Here is an 18,875-nt window from a genome sequence, read left to right as displayed (position 1 = left end):
GACCACAAAAACGAGGGCAAGAGACTTTGAACTTTAGGAACATCACGTAGCTGAAAAGTGCCTGAGACACAATTTTTAGCTTAGATCTTGAAGCTTTTATTCTCCTATGCTTTTTTTCTCCTTGCCTTTCACTTTAATCACCTTGAAAACAAAATAAGTCAGTTATGCGAAAAGTGTATAATCTATATGTGACACATATGTACCCTCATCATTCTAACCTGGGGAGCAGGAGTGACTGAGAAGTCTTTGTTGGAGGTGAGGAGCGGATATGGACACATGCATTGATACGTCCCAATTACTTTGTCCCCTAGTACAACATGGTCCCCTGTGCTTGCTGCTGTGTATTCTCTGTGTCCATTGCTCTAGATAAAAATTGGCTGGGGCTCCACACGTGATTGGTTTACCAGGCTTGCCTTTGTTTCATTATTATGGGAGTTGCAAAATCGGGTCTTTAAGCTATGTTAGACAGCAAATAAGGATTTGATGAGAATCAGTAGCCAGGAGTGAAAAGCATACATTTAATTAAAGTGTGGCCTGTGCTATCTATATTCATACCTAATGAGGGACAGGCCTGTGGGCTTAGCAGAGAAGGAAGGCCTAAAAGTATTAATAAAAAGCTAAGTATGCAGGTAAGGCAAGTTCTAGATACTTTATTTCCGAAATCAGCGATAGCATAAACAATATTTTGCATATTTTTGTCTTTGCATTTAAAGTTTCCAAAACTAGTAGGAAATATTAAAAGTGTAATTATTTCATGTATGGCTTTCCTGGGTAGTAGTTAACTTAAAGAAAAACACTGCTATAGTTAGAATTCTTAAGGAAAGTATTAATCTGTTAGATCTCAATACCTATTTCCAAACTGAGAACAAATTAAGAATTATTAGCGGTTAGGTAAAACATGATTTGCAACTCTGTGACATTTTAATCTTTTGCCAAGATGCAAAATGATGTGTGTTCCCAAATCACATCCTAAATATGTTCCTTGGTAACTCATAAAACCTACTAAACGGTTCCAATGTATAAATTAATGCCTTATTTTCAGATGATAAGATATAGCCTTTGTAAAGTTATTTTCTGATTATTCTAAGCTAAAAAAAGAACATATTCTTTTTATTCTAATGGAAATTTTGAACTAATTTAAGCATATCATAATAATTAAAATGCTATTAAACAACAGTTTACATTAGTTTTATCAAAATTTGTTTTTATGGCATGAATATCAGATTTCAACTGATCAAGATACTCATTCTGCTCTTATAAGACACATATGGTTTTTTGGACTTTGTTTTAAAATTAAAAATTCAGAACAAATTAGTTATTTGCATTTCTAATTATCTAATATTTGGTATCAGCAAAACCACAAAACCAAAAGGCAAATGAACCTCTTTTTTAGAACCCATAAATCTCAAACATGAAACCAGAAATATTTTAGGAAGAAACGTCTGGAATTATCTATCCATCAATTCTGCTTTGCCTAGTGATGAGCTTTGCTGTTTTGAAAGTCTTATTAGATGAAATTTCAATTACGCTAATAGATTCTCATTTCCAACTATCTTGATTATAAACTCAAGATGCATTTTTTTCTGCTATAGATAGATCTTATTTCCTTTTATTTCTCGTGAGCATAAACAGATCCCACTGTTACATTTTGAAGACCACAGATAAATCAACATGTCCTTTCCTGCTAATTTTTTGTACACTCTCTCAGTTTTTAAACTCTACAGAAATGATGTTCACATTGCAATAAAGCTAGAGACAAAGTTATTTATATATTATTTCTTGTCACACAAAGGACTCCATCTCGGTGTATTTCATATAGATGATACTCAGAGTTTGATATGTGATCAGTTTACCTGTTAATCAATGTCAGATAGATAGATAGATAGATAGATGACAATCAACTTAAGGTGTCGAGGGTTCAGTGATAAGGTAAAAAGAAATAGAGTTAATCTTAATATCAACAGTGGCAATACATATGGGTTTCCTTGAAAAAAGAATTGGGGGTGGGGCGCCTGGGTGGCTCAGTCGGTTGAGCGTCCAACTTCAGCTCAGGTCATGATCTCTGGTTCGTGAGTTTGAGCCCCATATCGGGCTCTGTGCCTGGAGCCTGCTTCACATTCTGTGTCTCCCTCTCTCTCTCCCCTCCCCTGCTCTCTCTCTCTCTCTCTCTCAAAATAAATATTAAAAAAAGAAAAGAAAAAAAAGAATTGGTACATTAGGAACTTTCGATGTCTTGGGAGCATAACTCATGGACTACATAACACATTCACATCAAAGATATATAAATAGGCAGCTGTTCTGCTGAACAAGGAGCCCTCATTTTCAAACAGCTCTGCCCCTGCAGGCATGGGTGCCCACTTCACTTCCTGACTGCGCGTGACGGAAGGAGCTTGGGATGCAGACCCCAGCATGCATTAGTACCCTCTTCATATGGGAGCTTCTCAGGGCCCAGGATGAATCTCAACAAGACACTGCCCAACACGGACACAGCAGTAACCACTGGGGGGCGAACAGGGAAAAAAGGGCAGCAATATTATTTGATGGCATCACATAATACAGAATTTTTCTTACTTGCCAGATCTGTGCTAAGAGTTTCATACACATTATTCCCATTCGATCTTTATAAAAGGAGTTGTTAGCTTTCTTTTAAGATGAGTAACAGAACAGGTAAGTCCATTTGCCTGAAATTACAGTGGAAGGATTTGCATACGATTGTTTGTGAGTATGAAAGCCATCTATACTGGACCCTGCCACCTTGCCACCATGTCACAGGCCAAGGAACATTTGGCACTTGTGCTAAATCTTTCTTCACGTGGAAACTTCGGAAGGGTCTCTTCTTCCACAAACTTCTCGCAAGAGGAATGCCTTGCATGGTGTGGCGGCAGCCGAGGAGTGAATTATTGTATGCCCAGACTAGCGACATGAGACACAGATAGACAAATGCTTTGGTGATCTGATTCTAGGCATTTGGCTCACGAACTCCTTGTAAGTCCTTCTGGGTGCCCGCAGTGGACACTGTGGGATTCTCCTTCCGCTCAGATCAACACACACGGAGTCATCATGACTCCAACAGAGAAATCACATCTGTATTGTCGAAGGCATCCCAAGAGCGAAGCTAATGAGGGACCAGACACAAAATTTCTAGCCATGTCAATGAGTGATGCAGACGAATGGAAGGAAAGTTCTGTGCACCTACACCATATTGCCACACCTACTCAGTCTGTTTCTGAGTTTGGAACTCTGTGTGAATCACCCACTTGGAATCAGGCAAGTGGCATCAGCGTGCTATTTTAAAACCATCTACGTCCTCTGAGCTCGGTGCGCCTTTTTCTGCCCATTTGAGTGCATTCTTAAACATTTAATTAGTATCTCAGCTCCGCGGAGGTATAAGTCGGTGTATTTGCTTAGGTAGTTAGCAATGAAGAAAAAAGCATCTAATCACTGTTGGAAAGTGAAAGATTGGAATTTGAGAATATTAGTGCCTGTTTTTCAAAGCTGATAAGGTTAAGCCTCTCAAAGAAGAACGCAAGTGTATTGCGAAGAGCCACATATAATTTGCAATATAATCCTACCTTCCTTGTCTTTGAAACACAATGAACAGCATTAGGAAGTGGCATTATTAGCACATTCTAATCTTTCACGCAGCACTCATCGGCTTAATCAAAGCTGCAGGACAGCTTGTCTAAGCATGCCGCCTGCCTCGGAAGGCCAAATTGCCAACACGGCCCCACCTAACAGCATGTGGTTTGAAAAGAGAATGCACTTGTTTCCGGCTCCCTGTGTCGTGAGTTTAAAATCAGTTTGTATTTTCGCGCAAAGACTGAAGTTAACGTATTATTTGCTTACGTGGCCGTATGTAACATTCGCATGTGAACCTGGAGAACGGAGTGCTCTCGGGTGTGCTCTCATTTGCCTAAAACTTGTCCTGAAACCCTGCTTTTTCTGTACGTATTTGTACTAAAGTTGAGACTGGAAATATCTTAAAGGACATTCACCACAGAGGGGCAATAAATAGAGTGGCCTGGGTAAGATTTTGGAGAAGACAAAAAGGGATGACGATGACAAACCCTGCTTAGTTATCCCAAGTATGCACAATGGAGACACCCCCACCCCCACCCCCACCCCTGCCTTCGCTACTCTTGGAACCGTGGCTTCTCACCAAGAACAGCAAAGGTTGCCTCCTTGAGGTTTGAAACACACAAACGTATCAGAATAGTTTTCTCCAAATAGTTTTAACAGAGGAGTAATGCATTCAAACACAACCCTTGAGCATAAACGTTTAAACATAATTTCTCCTCCTTCCCTTCCCTTGTGAGATGTAAAGAAATTCATTGAAGGCTCTAGGAATGCTATTTAGTCAGGCGCGACAAATATTTCCCAAGTGCCTACCACTGTCCTCTTCCTTTATGTCTCCTCACCATCCTAACAGAAGCCCTTCAACCTTCCAGCTTCTCCCAAAGTGTGGGTACACACCACCTAGAGTGGAACCATTTGGGCCAGGTGTTAAAATCCGCCCACCTAAAATTCCTAGGCCCACCTAAACTGAATGAGAGTATCTGAGGCCTGGGCTTCAGATCTGCATATTTACCAACATCCAAAAAAATAGATACATAAGTAACTAACCGCAAAACACAACAACACATACACACACACAAAATTGGTGAACTTTCTGCCTTGTGCAATTCAGTATACATTAAGATTAAGCTCCTCTAAATTTTGTCTCTTTCCTTCTCTTTCTCTCTCTCTGTCTCCCTCTTTCTCTCTCTGTCTCTCTCAAACACACACACACACACACACACACACACACACACACACACGTCTGTATGAGCTCTTCCGATGGACTCTGCTACTGTGTAAGATTTTACAGACATAAATTTTATTGTTTATAAGCTTTCTTAAAAATGTTTATTTATTTATTTTGAGAGAGAGAGACAGAGGGAGAGTGTGAGAAGGGGAGGGACAGAGAGAGAATCTCAAGCAGGCTCCATGCTGTGAACACAGAGTCCAATGTGGGACTTGATCTCACAAACTGTGAGATCATGACTTGAGCTGAAATCAAGATTTGGACACTTAACAAACTGAGCCACCCAGGCTCCCCTGTTTTTAAACTTTTAAATATTTGTAAAGAATTTCACCTAAAGATATATTCAGTGGACACTGACTGGTAGGGATTAATAGAAAACCTGGAAAAACATAACAAGCAACCCTCAAAGTATTTCTCTGAAGTACATCTCATGCTGGGTAGTACTCACAATTCTGTTTCTACTATGAAACACACACACACACACACACACACACACACACACACACACACACCCCAATTAAGAGATCATTTGAAAAATCTGATAGCACACTGGACCAATGTCATACCTACCTAATGAATAAGTTGAACAGTATTTAGCAATGCAATGAATCCTCATTGGCACATGGGGAAATCATGGTATTAAGAAAAAGTAAAGAAAACTCACCACTTCTTCATGTCTGCATTTTCTCACGTTAATTCCATTTATCTGCAAAGAAAAGAGAACTGTGGTTTCACGTGGCCTATTGTGAATTGAATTTATATTTTGGTTGCACATAGAAAATTAGGGTAAAGTGTATACCTGCAGAATTGCATCCCCGATAAAGAGCAGACCTGAAAGTTCCGCTGTGAACACAGAAAAGCAATGATTATGCATCGACTATTTTCTTCATACATATGAAAGAGTTTTATAATTAAATCAAAGCAATATTGATACAAGGGGGAAAAATAAATGTTTTATATAGACAGCGTCATAAATGATCCACAAGTAATAGAAATGCAAAAATAATCTTATGATTCCGCCCAGATATTGAAACACCTATTTCTGTTTAATCCTATCATTTCAGATCTTACAGTTGCCGAAAACTGGTCGCTCTTCTAGATGGATGACGAGATTTTCTCATGTACTTATTGTATTCAGGTATCTATGAAAAAGCTTGAATCTAGACATTCAGTCCTTCGGCTATGGGATCAGCTCTGGGTTTCCTCTTAAACATTAGATTGTCTTACTGATTTCAATTGCTTTACATCTTTGGTGTGTTTTTGAGTGAAACTTCATGATAGACTGAGTAAAACTTCATATGAGAACAGAAAAAAATATATATGTCAGGTACTGCTTATATTCGACAGGACTTGTTATCATTAAGTTTGTGGATATGTTTGTTTGCTAAATGAAACAATTGAAAAGCTATGTGGTCCCTGATTTATAGAGTCACACTCTCTCTTCTCTTTCCCCTTTGCTTTTCTGTGAAAAAAGTGCACCCCAAAAGTAATAAAGGGAGAGCCTCAGGAATCAGACTCAGCCACTTACTGCCTGGTCATGGGGAACGTGGAACTGGTCAATCATATCCTAATCTATAGTATTTAATCTGACATATTCTACAGTAAGGATGGTTTACAAAGGAATGGTTACTATATAATTCTCTTAACGCTTTACCTCTTTGCTCCTTGGAGATTTTTGAAATGACAACTGGAATATTATGTTCTGCTCCCCCCTGAAAAGAGAAAATCATATATTGCGCTCTTTAATTGCAAAAAATAAAAATGCAGGTTTTAGTTAGAAAACTATACATGCAATGAATAATCTGTGAATGGACACCAGATAGAATTTAAACAAACTTGTGGAGTTTCTCTACTCAGCACATACTGCTCCCCAAAAATGTAATCTACCTGTTTAGAATTTCACGGTGATATCCAGTAACTAATAACAGTTGACTTTGAAAGCTTTTGTTTTCCATATCAAGATTGGAAGTGCTTAGATGGGCATTCTCTTCAATGTGTATCATGCTGTCCATTGTAGAAATTCTTATTTATCATTCGAATACCAAATAATTATGTATTTACATTAACTGGCTAAGTTGTTCTAGGCTGCTGACCAAGCACAGGCCCCCTTGGATGCTAAGTAACTAAAGAGACCTTTACCTGCACAAAGTGATACAGAAAGTCAGACTGCATATGCATGATGGGAAAGGGATCACCTGCATTTCTTTAATTAATAGTAGATTCCTCTTAGTGTGAAAGTATATATGAAACAATTAACAAAATACAATAAACTGGCAAGAACATTGTAGTAATTCTTCATCTAATTGGCCAAATAATATATGAAAAAAGAAAAAAAATATGTAAGTTAAACTTATATGGAAGGAAATAAAATAAATCCCTGAAATGAGCACATAAAACTTCTGTTTCGGTATGACGGAGTTGAGAAGGTTGAAACCAATAGTTGAAAAATCAAATGAAGGCATTAAAGAATAAAATGTCATGCACAAAAGAAATATAGCACTTTTAATACAGGATAGTTGCAAAGACAATCTAAAATCCCACTGGGTTTCTCAACTTTCAGAACAAGTAAACTTCTTAAATATTTTTTATTTAAGGACAAAAGTTATTTCGGAACAGATGTTTTTCCGTGAATGTCATTTTTAACTCTGAATTGTCAACATACTTAAATATAAGATGGGCAATTATTGTTGAGAAAAGTAATGACATTCAGCTTTTTTCTTGGAAAGTAGTCCCTTTTCCTTCTAGAATATCAAAGAGATGTGATAAATAAAATATTGAAACCGTCTTACTCAGACTGAAATTCAAACCCAGTGCTAACTCTCTTTTCTCATTATTTCTCACCAACCAAATATTCAGCTCCCACCTTCACTAGCTCTGTAAAGTCTCTGACCTAAGCTACATAGCTCCTAATTTTCCTTTGCCTTTTGGTCAGTATGCCCATAAGAAGCACTAATTGTGTCTAACATGACCTCTCATCTGACCAAAGGATAGTGATTTGTGACTGATAGTGTAGTTGAATGAATGCTTATTTAACACACAATAAACACTGAATACAAGGTAGCTATTATCCTAATTAGTCTATCAATTAAGATTTATGAATAAAATTACATGGCATTAGAGTGGTAAATAAGCTTAGCACTAATCCATTCTAAGACCCTCAGCATTTACTATTTAGGGTTCCCAGTTCCCAATCCCCTATTTTTAATTCTATTCTTTCTTTCCCATTATAATTATCAGCTTCCAACCTACTGTTATCTTTATTCATTTCTTATATTTATTTGCTTTCTTTCTCCTTCCCCCATCCGTAACTAGAATGTAAGTTCCAAGAGGGCATTGAATTTTTTGGTAATTTGTTTCACACATTGATGTAAACTCAATGCATGGAGTAACGTCTTTCTTTTTTATCTTTGAAATGTTTGTTGATGAATGAGTGAATGAACAAATGAAGTCAGAAGCTTTTCCAGGACTAAGATAGCTCCATTCTTTAAAGCACATTGCAGAATGATTTTAAGTAGAAGCCAAGAATGTACAATGAATCGAATGACCATAGTCATAGTTGGTGTCTAGAGACACTTGGAAATTGGAAGGAATTTTAAGAACACATCTCCATTTCTAAGAAGAAAAAACTGGTTAACTGAGAAGAATCATCCACCAATGAAGTTTCAGGTGGTAGAAAAAGAAGAAACAAACTCATCCAGATACTGTATGGCTCAGATATTTGGGGGCAGAGAGTGACATTGTTTATGTCACTCTTCTGTGTGTGATTATCATCAGAGTGTTTTCCTTCAGCTGTTTTGCTTTTCATAGTTTTTTCTCCTTGCACTATTGAATCCAAAGATTTTCTTAGTGCCCAAGATTTTTCATACCAGTTACCATGGTAGGCCAGTGGGAAACCTCTCGCTGGGGTCTGCCTTGAGAAAAGACAGTTGGAATAGCGATTTCTGAGGGCGAACTCAGTAACCCCACTCGTCTCTCAACACCTGGAGACTTATAGCTATTTTTAAATGACAGGATATAACTAACACCTATTTTGTCAACATTTTTTTTTCTTTTATATGTAAAATCTGTCCTGAAATTTGAATGATTTGAGTCCAAAGGTGGGTTTTTCATTTTTGGGTCTTTTTAAATCAGACATTAAGAGCTCAGAAAGGATTCTTAATCTAATTGCAGAAAATTACTTTATTAATTAATTAAAGAGCAAATTTTTAGACAAAACTCGGGATATAAAATTGGAACTTAAGATTACAGTACCTTAATTTATTGGATGAAATGTGAGAGCAGTCCAGCTCTATTAAAGTTAATTAGATTTAGTTCTGGACCTAAATGGGGAAATGTAAGGTTGTCCAGTCAAGAATCAAATAACGCAACTCATCCTATTTAAAATAGGTGATAGACTTCCCATTACACTTAGAATAAAACCCCCAATCCTCAGCGGTCCCCCGTCTTGTGATCTCAGCCTGCCTCTGCCTCTTCATCCTGGACCTTCATCACTCTGAGCACCAAAGGACATCAATATATACTCTCCCCTCTGCCTGGATACTTTTTTCTTTAACTCTTAACCTGGTAAACTCCTCAAATTCAAAATTTCAGCTTAAGGACCCCATTTATCAATGTCTGCTTACATGAAGTAATTCACTTCTGTAACACTGGATCTAGGCTATGATTTACATTTATTTACATCAAAATTTGATCAATGTCTACTTTCCTACTAGACTGTAAAGGTCCTGAGCTCCATGCAGAGCTTCCTTTACTGGCTTCTCCCCAACCTACCCTTCGGATGGCTTGGGTACATGGCTTGTGGTCAAGTTTAGAGAATAAATGAATTCATTGAACTCTGTTGTTCCAGTGTAAAATCAAGACAAGGGAAAGTGAGGCAACATTCTACAGTGCATCCCAGAAAATATTAAAACATATACCATTCAATGTATAATTAAGCTTATGGCTAACTTTATAGGAACCAGGATATAAAGTCCCATCTAAAACATTTTTAGTAGTATTCTATATAAAGCATTTGCCAATATAACTGTGAAATTCCACCAGATAAAACCCAGAATGTTTTCAGATCTTGGAGAATCCTGCCAAACAAATATTTTCAGTTCAGCATTTTCATTATTCCAATCAATCAATCAATCAATCAATCAATCATATTCTGGGATCTGGGGGGAAAAAAGAAACATAGACCCCACCATTATATATATACTTACAGCAATAAAAATATTTGTAAACAGATAATAACAACACAGTAATTAAGGTTAAGAGCCCAATGAACAAGTACGGGAAAAGCACCTAAAGGAATATAATCTGAAAGAATATTGGAAAATATCCTTATCTGTTCGATTGCCATGCTTATCTGCTAGTATCACCTAGTTTGATCTCAGCATGAATTAATGATCCTTCCCACATACTATATGACTGCCTTCATATGAAAGTCCAAAATAGAGACTGAAAGTACGTTAGTGGTTGCATAAAGCTGAGTTAGGGCGATAGGTGGAGAAGGGGATGATAACTCAAGGATATGAGGGGGATGAAGTGCTCCAAAATTGACTATAGTGATGGTTGCACACATCTGTGAATATAATGAAAGCCACTAACTTATAAATGTGGTTACATTGCATGGTATGTAAATTACACCTCAATAAGCTATTTAATTAAAAAATGCTCTTTAAAATGATAGTCGGTCAGTGCTTTTAACTGATCTTGGGACTAATCCATTATCTTCAACTTAAGCTTTATTACATGCCTGGTATCCTATTTCTATGGTGGAAAGGTATATATCCATGTTGTCCCCGGTGGAAACAGAAGAATCAGACTCAAGTGAAAAGAAAAAGGAACACAATGAGGAGAAATGCAACCATATGCAAACTAACATCAACAGTTGATATTTAAAGACTTTGCCCTGTAATCACTAATAAATTGAAAGAAAGAAATTTATTACACCTACTTTGAAAACATAGTTTTATTGGTAAACTTGATAAAAGTAATACCAAGTCCTTGATATTAAATTCTTTGCTTGATCCTAGACTCATTGATCCATTTATTTTAGTTTTGAATAAACCGTAACATAAATAATTTAGAAAGGAAACATTATTTGTGTTCCCAGGTAGAGAGTTTCGAAATAAAATTATTTCTAAATAATTTTCTATATCTATCTATATCTATATAATATATATAACTATATATTATATATGTATTTATCATATATTTTATATAATATATGTGATATATATTCTATAATTACATGTTATATTATATATATATTTTTTCTATATATTCCAGTTTCTATACCTATAGAGCATAGTTATTAAGAGCCTTCTCTTATTATTATTAATAATAATAAAATGTTATCTGCTTTAGGTGAAGTTTAGGCCTAGCTCTGCCCTGTACGACAATGGATAAATTACTTAACCTCTTCGTACGTAACCCCGTTGTCTATAGAGGGATAGCAATAGTTACCTACTTTGCTGGATATTAAGGCCAAATGAAACCAAATATAAAGTATTTAGCTCAGCATCTGGGATTTATAGAGCAGTCGGTAAATATTTGCATTTATTATTTATAAATGATAAAATTTTAATAATAATTATAATTTCATTCTTGATTGTGCAACGTTAAGGCTTCCACATAAAAAATCACCTTTTATTGCAAACATATCCTTAACGGACATAGATGGCAGTGTCGTGTCTGTTGAAAAATACTCCAGAAAACCTTTTCTAGTAATAATATGCAAAGACCCATCTCTAAAAGGTGATTTGTTAAATGACAATGACCAGAGGCATGACTTAATAATATGCAAATGTATGATGTTGTATTTGCAAAGATATGGAAGACAAATAAAAGGGACTTACTTTAAGGTGAGTATCCACAGAGTGATTCTCAAAGGAATGAGGCAAAAATACAAGAATATTGGGTCCTCTGATGCGAAACTTTGGTGATTATTGGGAATGTAGGTGTGGAGACCATGAAGTCATTTTTGGAAATGGCTTAGTATCTGGAGAGTCCAGACAAAGGGATGAGCATGTGAAAGAAAGATTCTACCCGAAGGCCAAAAGGCAGGCAAGGTGGGAGGGAAAGGGGGCAGAAGCTGAAGAGTGGGGAACAAGGGACAGAAAAGTCCATAGGAATTCAGGAACTCGGGGAAACTAGACAAGGGCCCAGATCAGAATGTCCTGCAGGACCAGGGAGAGGATATACCAGCCAGCCTAATAAATCTGAGAGCTTTAGGTGTGAAAATCAAAAACAAATGGACACCAGCCTTGAAAATTCCAAGCAGACAAAACCAGTTTAAGTCATATAAATAAAGCTTAATTTAGCTTATTTTGCAAGGCTAACTTGACCCGAGTCATGTTTTGTTCATGCCTCCTGAAATCATAAGCAAAACTTGACTTGTTTCCCAAGTTTGATACGGAGGAACCACTAAGCAATTCCCTATCATTTAAGAAAATTGTAATGCAGTCTGAAGACCAATCGCCGTGAAAAACAGTCACTGCCTTCCCACTATACAAGCTGCTGTATAATAATATACCCCTGAGCCTCATTCTGTGTTTTGGTTTGAGGGCTCCTGCTCTGTGAACTGTCTTCTTGGTGGGTGCATGATGAACTTTTATTAACTACGACTTGAATGATTCATTGCTTTTACTTCTGTGATTTCTGAACTTTTTACAAAAGGAAGCAGTTTCAGTCTGACACCAGAGAAGGATAAATGATTATAAGTGGAAAGTTTAGTGATCCTTTAATTCAGTTTTCGGAGAATGATCTTTTGGAAATTTAAAAATGTAAATAAGAAGAGCTTGACATTTTATTGAGTGATAAACCAAAACAAAAACGGATACAAGGGAAGAAACACGCAATGACTTCTGAGGGACGTTTTAATCAAGGAAGACTGTCAACAATGGTAAGAGACAGGAAGAATCATAAAGAATTGTCAGGAAAGATCCAGAGTTACAGCAGTTGCCAGAAGTGTTCTCAAAAGCAACACAAGGGTCAAAATAGCTCGAATGAGCAACGCTTTCTGGAAGACAGCCCGGGGAGTGAGCGAAGTGCATAAAACGCCAGCATTGGTTCATGATTTAAGTTTCTGATCAGAAAGCATGGCCATCATTTCTTTCTATCTTGAGATCCTGGAGTCGGAGCTTGTGGGTGAAATGCCATTTAAAGACAACAGAGAGCTGGGCCACGTACAAAGGTGTGTGTGTTGTGCCTCCAACTTTCATCTTATTGTACTCTGGCTCAGTTACACATGCGCTCCTACTAGATCTAACTGTAGTGCAAGAAAAACTGTAACACGGGACAGCAAACGCAGAAACGAGCGGAGATCCGGGGATAAGCATGTTCGGGGGGGGGGGGAGGGGGGTTAAAAAGAACCCCTTTTATTTTTAGGAGCTGGAAACAAATCGATTAGCTAAACCAGAGGATGGGGACGTGGAGGAAGACAGTCAGCCTTGTGTGTGGACGCTCCACCTGTCAGGACACCTGCTTCACCACGTGCTGCGTTAGCACAAGACTGTCACCTGCCCAAAGGTCCTTGGTTCAGTGTTGTGAGGTTTTTTTCCCTTGTTTAGAATTAACATGGATATATAGGTAATTTTGGTCTCTACCTTTCCGTGGTAAAACACTCTTGTTTTGAAAAGATGGGATTTTAAGAATTTAAAAAATAAATTTGTCTCTGGAGATAAATCTGATTTCTATATTAAAACGTAATGTGACTGATGCCAAAGCTCTTTTTGGATGACTGTGTTCCACACTGAGGGTCTAGCATTCTTCAGATACGATTTAAGATGATAACTATGACTTTTCAAAGGAGAGTCCCGGATCTTGTAAGAAAGTCCTAATAATGCAAACTAAAATCTTAAGGTAAAAAAATAAAATAAAATAAAATAAAAATAAAATAAAATAAAATACAAAATAAAACAATAGGGGATAAGACAAAATTTGAAAAGAAAATGGATTAAAATTTACTTACATTGTAGTTTTAAAAATTTAGATCTTCTACAATCTTTCATTATTATTTACAATTTTCTCTTATTCCTTAGGATTATAGGAAGTTTTGAGATGGAAACTCTCCTTAATGTGCACTACATCTTAGTGGCTTCAAGGGAGGAGATCGAATCAAAGACCTGGAATCAAACTGTACAGACACGTGGCTACCTCATTCTCCAAGCCACCTGGGACTAAGCCACACATTTTTGTCCCAGAAGTTTCAGTGTTGTCTCAAGAATATGGCAGAGAAAATAAAAGGAGGTAAAGGCTGACTTTTTCTTCCTCACCCTAATAGGGAAGTCTCTGCCCGGAGAGAGTGTTGGGAGCAAGACATTATTGTACATGGACAGGTGACATCAAAGCTTAATGGACATTGGTTGCCTCCGTCATATTACGCCGCCCACAGTCTATAGCCCCTGGGGCACGTTAAAAGCATTAGAACAGATGCCTCTCTGTGACGTTGTCCACTATCTTTGGTAGCACCGGCCGCCATGTGGGAAAACTGAGGGGTTGCCACCATGTACAAGGCTGACAGTTGAAGAAAAACCCATCAGCCAAGATCTGGCAGGAGCACAGAACATGGCCCATTGGCTTTGACTCGTAACGGCACATATTGGAGTGTTTTAGTGTTTTCTGACCAAAGACAAATGGTGGCCATTTTGTTACCTGTTAGTCAGGCTTTCACAAATAATTTTTTGGAAGGTGAAACTGAAATAATATCACCATATGTTCTCAGTACAATGAAATTCAGGAGCACCTGTAGAAGTCTTCACTATATTAGTTAATGTCTTTTTAATTGTCAAAGATGCACCCTTCCTTTTGTTATTTCCAGTTGAGATAGTCAAGGTTTTTAGTCAATAACTCTCACTACAAAATCTCCAGTGTGTGTCAGCAGTGATTAGTTAACTGAAGCAAATAAGGATAAGATATACACTCATATATTTATGGGAGTATTTATATTATTGGTTCAAATTGTTCTAGCAATAAGTATACAAAAAATAAATAAATAGAAAAAAATAAATGGTCAAAGTTAAAACATTAATTCTGCATTCGGTTAAAATATTTTCTTAAATGGTTATATATATATATATATATATATATATATATGCAGTGTGTGTGTGTGTGTGTGTGTGTGTGTGTGTGTATACACACACACATGCACACTAACAGAACAAAATACAGCTTAAAAATAAAAAAGCAAGTGTCAGAGGTAACTATTGAGAAAACCAAAATGGAAAATCCTAAAGAGAAACTTTTCAGAATGACTGGGTAATAATCAAAATAATAAACTTAATTTTTGTATTTCTGATTAGTGTATCATAAGAATTGTAAGATAACTTCCTTTTTTGTCAGAATTCCTAATATATGGCACAGATTGCAATTCAAGCACTGCTTTTGTGGCCAATATTATGAATGGAAAATGCACACTCATTTGATTTAGAAAATTAATCTATTTATTGATGTATAAGAGTTTTGTTTGGAATGAAATAATGAAAATATTAAATAGACATAATTCATTTGGCAAAATTCCTGATATTTTAGAATCTGTTAAAATTGTAGCATTTTAATAAAAATAAATAACATCATATTATTGAGTTTAAATTATAAATGGAAATAGAAAAAAAATAGAAAGGAAAATTTCCCTGCATAAAACTAATGTAGCTCCACTGTCAGAAAAAGAGTCAGACCTGTTAGGTAAAAATGCTTATCTCAAATGAAACCACCTCCCGAGATTGGATTTTATTCATATTTAGCTTTTGTTCTCTCTCATGGACTTTTTACTATCTTTAGTGGTATCTTTAAACCCTTCAAGCAATCCCAATAAATATCACAGAAAAAAACAAAAACAAACAAAAAAAGCTTGTCTGTTGTATCATATAATTCCCATGGCATCATTTCCACTTCTTATAACTTGTACTGCAAACCTCCCTGGATTTAGCTGATGGACGATAAAGTGAAAGTTAAATACATATTTTAAAACTAACATTTTATATAGTAATATTCTTATCACTTGACAACACAATGCTATTCCACACTGGTCCATTTTTCTAAGTCATTTTCATAATGTCAGCTAGAACTGATAGTCACCAAATTTAGAGCTCCACTTTCCAAGCATATATAAACTGAACTGTGTTAAAATTTCATGAAATATATACCTGAGATGTATGATTTTCACCCTACGTGGGCAAAATACCTAACCCACTGGCTTAAGATAAAGTTAAATTTCATTTATCTATGCAAAGATGTAGGTTTCTAAAGGGCATTTAAAGACAGCAATTAACTTTTCCAATATTTATGTAATTTCCCATCCTTTTAAAATTTGTTTTGTTTCAATGACGATAAATTGAAGGTGTGGTACGCTTTTACTAGTCAACCACATCCACAAAAAACAAAGGCATTTAAAATTCATTAATAAATGGAAGTTAACAGGATGGTCATTTTAAAGATAAATCAGATGCTAAAACTGTGTTTACCCTATTTACTTGGCCCTGTGACATGAAAATTTGCCGATTTCTAAAAAATAAAAATAAAAATGAAAACGACACAAAAGAAAAAGATGAATAAAACCCAACTAACATTTAACTATTATTAGTGCAAACCTTGTTCTTGCTCCATTCACTGGGTTGGGGGGTTGGGGAGCAGTAGCTCCTCCCCTGGCTGGGTACAGGAAGATACGTCCACAGCAACACCAGATGTGACATTTTAGGTGGTCCCAGATAAAGTTAATTACCTATCTATGTTCAATGCCAGGTAAAATTCCCAAATACTTTTTCTAAGAAACTGTCTAAATCAAAAGTTGGCCAAGGTTTTCTGAGAACCTACCTACTTTATGTCTCAGTGCAAATATTGAAGATTTTGCTATAGCCATATTTATCTAATTATTAATCACCAAAACCCAAAATACACAAAAATGCATGCATTACAGCACAGCCTTTAAGGATAGAATGGAAATACAGGTTACCTTGATGCTTAATCCAAAGCCTCCTACAGTTTGTCTTCTAATAGTCACAGTTCTTTCCTGAAAGACAGGATTTTCAAAGTGGTTAGCATTTCCTAATACTATACTTACACACCATTTTCTTCCTCAGGGTTCTGTTTCTGCTCCTTAAAAAAGAAATATTTTGTGACAGCGTACAGGCTCTAATTCTTGCAAAAAATGGGGCAATTTGTAATTTTCAAATCAAAGGTTAATTTATTTGTCAAGATAAAAGAGACTCTATTGTTAGTAAACTTCTAAACTCTCAAAAATTAAGTTCCTTTCAATGACTTTTTTGGACATATTTTGGAATCTTAACTTTTAAACGTCTTCTTATTTTCACATTCTATATTCTTGTTGTCTAAGGAATGACAGGTTTTGGTTACATAAAAATAACTCAATGTCAATGGCAAATATTATCTTTGTCAACCAAGGTCTTATCTCCATCACAACCGAGTCATCTTGCTTGTGGAAATTTGAGAGCTGAGCTGGGAGGCTGCCATGTCCCCGCACATCAACTATTCATGTGCATGTCTGGGATTGAAACTGACTAAACCAGATTCAAAATGATGGCTTGTCTGGAAAAAGAATGGACATTACACCTAACTAATAATGGCAAAGGTATTATCAATTTTCCAAATCAATTCTCTTTTTCCTTCCACAGCGGAAACAATAATTCAATTGCTGGTGTATGAAACAAAAATCACAAAGATCTCCACTTGGACAAATCCTCGAATTTCCAATAAATTCAATATTACTCTGTTTTGGGGCAATCATCTCTACGTAATGCATATTCTGGAGGCATATTGAAAGGTTGAAAGCTTTTATTTATAACGTTCTTCACTTATCTATAACTTTCTCATCTTTTTTAACCTCCCCCTATTTATAGTGGTTTGAGATACCCCACCCCCTTCTCTTGTTCTACCTGGGATAGATGTTGGTTATCTGATCCCCACACATGCCCAACCTCTTTGGCTACACTACCCATCTCCAAGTCTAAATACTGCTTTCTTTCTTACTCCATGGTTTTAGAGGGGCTATGTGGAACAGATGATATTATTTAAAAAGAACAAGGAGAAAATCTGGAAAATGTGTGCTTCTGATGTCTCTTCCTAAGTATTTTAAGATAACACAAAAAACAGTCATTTTGGCAGTTACAAGATACCTTCATTTAGCCAAATGTTTAGATTTCATAAATAAAAACAAAATAATGCTTAAAGACTAAGATCACTATACCAGAAATTGAGGTATATTAACTGTTATTTATTTTGAATCAACAAATAAGCCTTTATGGTTGGAAATTGGTGCATACTAAGAAAAAAAAAACTATTAGTGCAAATGAGTAGCATTTAATTATATAAATTTTCTTTTTGATCATGTCCAAAGTAATTTGACCTGCCTTAAAACTACAGATTTTAGGGGCGCCTGGGTGGCTCAGTCGGTTAAGCATCCGACTTCGGCTCAGGTCATGATCTCGCGGTCCGTGAGTTCGAGCCCCGTGTCGGGCTCTGTGCTGACAGCTCAGAGCCTGGAGCCTGTTTCAGATTCTGTGTCTCCCTCTCTCTGACCCTCCCCCGTTCATGCTCTGTCTCTCTCTGTCTCAAAAATAAAAAAAAAAAAGAAAAAAAAAAACTACAGATTTTACTCTTATAACCTGTCATCAAATTATGTTTTCAAGCCCATGTTAAAATTACTTACACAAATTAAGTGTATAGGTGTATTGCAATTTATGCAAAGCAACATGAAATATAAAACACACTATTAATGTTGGATAACATCATAAACTCTACTTTTTTATTCTTTTTCTTAAGTAGGCTTCATACCCAGCATGGAGCCCAATGTGAGGCTTCAACTCATGACTCTGAGATCAAGATCTGAGCTGAGATCAGGAGTTGGATGCTTAACCGACTGAGCCACCCAGGTGCACCACTACGTTTCTATTCTTTTTTTTTTTTTAATTTTTTAAACGTTTATTTATTTTTTGAGACAGAGAGAGACAGAGCATGAATGGGGGAGGGTCAGAGAGAGGGAGACACAGAATCTGAAACAGGCTCCAGGCTCTGAGCAGTCAGCACAGAGCCCGACGCAGGGCTTGAACTCAGGGACCGCGAGATCGTG

At 36.5% G+C, this 18,875-nt stretch overlaps 1 protein-coding gene across 2 annotated transcripts in view; it reads right to left on the bottom strand.

Annotated features, from left to right (window-relative positions):
• The window catches only part of SNTG1 (syntrophin gamma 1), a 564,503-nt gene that overhangs the window by 250,749 nt on the left and 294,879 nt on the right, over nt 1-18,875 (bottom strand). For both annotated transcript variants that reach the window (XM_042924327.1, XM_042924328.1), the window contains exons 4-7: nt 16,743-16,799; nt 6,459-6,516; nt 5,604-5,647; nt 5,469-5,510 (exon numbers count right to left, since the gene is read on the bottom strand). In XM_042924327.1, the coding sequence (XP_042780261.1) occupies nt 5,469-5,510; nt 5,604-5,647; nt 6,459-6,516; nt 16,743-16,799 (201 nt within the window). The remainder of the gene's footprint in view (nt 1-5,468; nt 5,511-5,603; nt 5,648-6,458; nt 6,517-16,742; nt 16,800-18,875) is intronic.

This window comes from Panthera leo, chromosome F2, assembly GCF_018350215.1.
Source record: "Panthera leo isolate Ple1 chromosome F2, P.leo_Ple1_pat1.1, whole genome shotgun sequence".
NCBI classification, from domain to species: domain Eukaryota; kingdom Metazoa; phylum Chordata; class Mammalia; order Carnivora; family Felidae; genus Panthera; species Panthera leo.
This window is presented reverse-complemented; position numbering and strand designations above follow the sequence as displayed.